Source organism: Buceros rhinoceros, unplaced genomic scaffold (assembly GCF_000710305.1).
Source record: "Buceros rhinoceros silvestris isolate BGI_N320 unplaced genomic scaffold, ASM71030v1 scaffold13353, whole genome shotgun sequence".
Taxonomy (NCBI): Eukaryota; Metazoa; Chordata; class Aves; order Bucerotiformes; family Bucerotidae; genus Buceros; species Buceros rhinoceros.
Window position 1 is genome coordinate 17,721 of NW_010405451.1, and position 3,559 is coordinate 21,279.

Sequence of the window (3,559 nt, forward strand, 5' to 3'; positions counted from 1 at the left end):
GGAGCCTCCCTGCCTCCGGAGCATCATAAACCTCTGGCAGCTCTGGGAGTGACGAAGGCTTGTCGAGAGCGGCCAACTCACAGCCCTGCGTCTCTCTTGGCTGCAGGAGCCAGAGTTGTGACAGAGAGCGAGGGGGAAGGAAGTTTTTAGAAGCACACACCAAACCTGATTTCCTTTAATCGCCTCTCTTTAAAGGAACACTGAACTTGGTAATTTCTGTGTTAGTGCTGCATCCCCTGCCCCAGGGCTGGGGCATCTGGAGGTACCGCAGCTGAAGGAACTCTTCTCGTATATTTATTTTTCCAGCTGGATGGTAGAGCAGTGTTTTCACTTGACTCTCTGTTTCACTTGCGTGTTCTCCTGAGCTAATGTAGAGCTGAAACAGTTGGTTTGCCAAAGCTGCACAGGAATAATTTAATCTATAAATGGTTTCCACTGGAATAAAAAGCCAAGACTAAACATGCTTTGCTGCTAGTCCGTCTGGCTTAACCGTCGTTGTGGCAGGAGCCTTAGAAAAGCATGAAACTAAATAGGTTTCAATAAGCAGCTTTGAGCTCTGTAATTCAGCAGGGAGGAGAAGGGTAAGGCTGGCCCAGGAGAGGTTAGTGTCTAAAATGAATAAAGAGCTGTGGGTTTGCTGCCAGCATCTGGGGGAACTTGAAAAGTTGGTCAGAGCGCTCTGGGCTTAAAATTGTCAGGACAGAAGGATGGCCAGGCTGGATCCGACCCAGCATGTCTCTGCCCCGGGCTTCTCCTGCCAGTCGTGGCCAAGGTTAAAGCACTGCATGGCGAATGAGCAGCTCGGCACCTCCCTGAGCTAACAAGGAGTTTAAAAATACTGCCTTTAAAAATATTCTTACCTTTTCCTTCCTCTCTGTAGTTGGTAGAGATTGTTCCTGTTTTTCAGAAGAAAAAAAAAATGAAGCATGTAAATGAAATGTCTTGTGTGGAGTCAGTACTGACAGGCTGCTGCCACACAGGGCCCCGCTTGCTCTGTGCTGGGCTCAGAGATCTGCCCCAGATCAAAACTCGGGGGTGTTGGATGGGGACGGGGGGTCCTGGCAGAATGGCTCTACCTGTGACTGCCACAGAGCTGGGCTGTGTTTAACTGCCTGGCCCCTGCTCTTCCCTTCCCTCCCTTCTCTCCCTCGAAGGTGACGCGCTTCTCGATGCTGGTGAATCCATGAAGCGGCTGGCTGAAGTGAAGGACTCGCTGGATATTGAAGTCAAACAGAATTTTATTGATCCCCTCCAGAACCTGTGTGACAAAGACCTGAAAGAGATCCAGGTAACCTCCTCGATGCTTGTCTCCCCTCCTCATCTCTTCCTTTTCTGGCCTCTCCTGCCTATTAGTGCCTCTAACTGTTCTGTTGCAGTGGGGACCAAGAACTCGCAGAGCATCGGGTCTGTTGCCCTGCACTGCGTGTGCTCTCTCTCCCCACGTTCTCGAGTATCCCCTCCCTGCTCAGCACCGCTGCTGCTCCTGAGCAGCTGATGAGGCTGGCGGCAGGCCGAAGGGTTCTTCATTTCCCGTGTTTTATGGAGGGTGCTGTGGGAGTAGAGCCCAACACGCGCACTGGGCCAGCTGAGTTTGGTTCTTGGCGCTGTGAGCTCCCACCCGTGGTACATTTGGGCTGCCCAGCGTTAAACTTCACCATGTTCTTTGCAGCCTGGGTCCTACCACACAACTTCTGAGCTGCGATCAGCTTCGCTCTGGGTCTCTTAGGCAGCATCTCTTAGGCCCTTCGGTGCCTCACTGGGGAGAGCTCGGTAGCTCCTGTGTTCTAGCACAGAAATAAGTCCACGCAAAGCATGGCCAAGCGGGCCAAGCCCACTCCTCCCTGTCGCCTCACGGCAGCCCTGCCCTACCGCTCTCCGTGGCATCCTGGAGCCTCTCTGGACTCTGAACAAAGGTGGGAGCCACAGAAGTGTGTGCTCCCGGATCAGGTTTCTGAAACAAATGAACTTGGCCTGTAACTAGAGCTGCCTTCCCAGCAGGAGAGCTTGGCTGCTCCCGGCCTCTGGCTTTTCCTTCTTTCCCTTTACTGTTTGTAACCATCCTCTTCCCAGCACCATCTCAAGAAGCTGGAAGGCAGACGCTTGGACTTTGACTACAAGAAGAAACGACAGGGCAAAATCCCCGATGAGGAACTTCGACAGGCCATGGAGAAATTTGAAGAGTCCAAGGAAGTAGCGGAGACCAGTATGCACAACCTTCTAGAGACTGATGTGAGTGCGTGGTGGGAGCGCCGGCGCCCCTGCTCCGGGCTGGGAGCTGCTGGGTGGGTTGTGTGGAGCTGCCGGGTGGATAGTGTGAAGCTGCTGAGTGGGTGTCGTGTTCCTGTGTACACAAGGGTGGGATCTCTCTTGGGACTCAGAAGTTAGATGCTAATTTCTACTCTCAAATGTGGTTTTACAGTCAGAAACCCAGATCTGAGTGCCTAGCACATGGTGGGAAACTTACCCTTCCAGTAGCCCCGCTTTGTGATCCAGCTCTTGGCCAGAGGAGAGGCTGTGGCTTGTACCATGTGGGTCTCTTCTCCATGTGCTGGTGGGAGAGAGTTTGGGCAGGTACTGCAGCTCACTGGGGAGGGATTTGAACAGCTCATGAAGCTCAGAGAGTGGTAGGTGTCTTCTGTCCTGCTGAGTCTCAGCCAGTGCCTGACCTCGGGCATCTGATATCCCAAATCTTCTCACCTCCCCAGGGAAGTTGCCCTTCACACGTTTCCCAGTTTGTTCTCAGCCCCCCTGTGCAATGTAGGATTCTCTTGCCGGCTGGGGAGAGCCACTCACCCCAGCTCGGTGTGATTCTCGCAGATCGAGCAGGTGAGCCAGCTCTCGGCCTTGGTGGACGCCCAGCTGGACTACCACAGGCAGGCCGTGCAGATCCTGGATGAGCTCGCGGAAAAACTCAAACGCAGGTGAGTCCCGGGGTGCTGTGGGCACCCCAGTTTGCACAGCTACGAGCTCTCCCAGTGGTACTTGTCTGTAAAAACCTGAGTGTCCCTCGAAATCCATCCCCTGGTGTTAAAACTGCTTCTTGCAATCACTAGAGCTTCAGTCCGGACCCCTGTGAGTTGGAGGGGGCGATGCCAGCAGCACAGGCACCTCTTGCCATCTGAAAGCAACCTCTGTGCTGGTGCTATGGGCAGCTGGTCTCTGCTGGGCTGAACTGGGGCGTGCTGCTCCCGAGGAGGCTGGAGGTGGATTTGGCAGGGCTGGAGACGGGTGAATCCCAGCTCCTGGCACTGTGGCTGTAAAGCGTGGGAGTGTCCCCCAAGAAGCACCTTCTGGGCAGACCCAGGATCAAGTCAGAAGCTGCACCGTGCTGTGGGAGCAGATGGCTCAGGTGTCACGAGCTGGCCGTGCCTGTCACCCTGTGTCACATGGAGTCTGGGTGCCATTAGCTGTCCTTGTGGTTAGGGAGGGTGTCTAGGCCATGGTTGTGGCCCAGAAACGTCCATGTCCAGGGCTCCTAGTTGCTCTGAAGACCAGAAGGTGAATGCACCGTGGAGGGGATGACGTGGTGGCCACAGGCCACCTCCATCCCCTCCCTGAC

General features: G+C 54.6%; 1 protein-coding gene across 1 annotated transcript in view; it reads left to right on the forward strand.

Annotated features, from left to right (window-relative positions):
* The window catches only part of SH3GL1 (SH3-domain GRB2-like 1), a 9,233-nt gene that overhangs the window by 1,858 nt on the left and 3,816 nt on the right, over positions 1-3,559 (forward strand). The window contains exons 4-6 of the mRNA XM_010133747.1: positions 1,155-1,288; positions 2,071-2,229; positions 2,818-2,921. Of these exons, the coding sequence (XP_010132049.1) occupies positions 1,155-1,288; positions 2,071-2,229; positions 2,818-2,921 (397 nt within the window). The remainder of the gene's footprint in view (positions 1-1,154; positions 1,289-2,070; positions 2,230-2,817; positions 2,922-3,559) is intronic.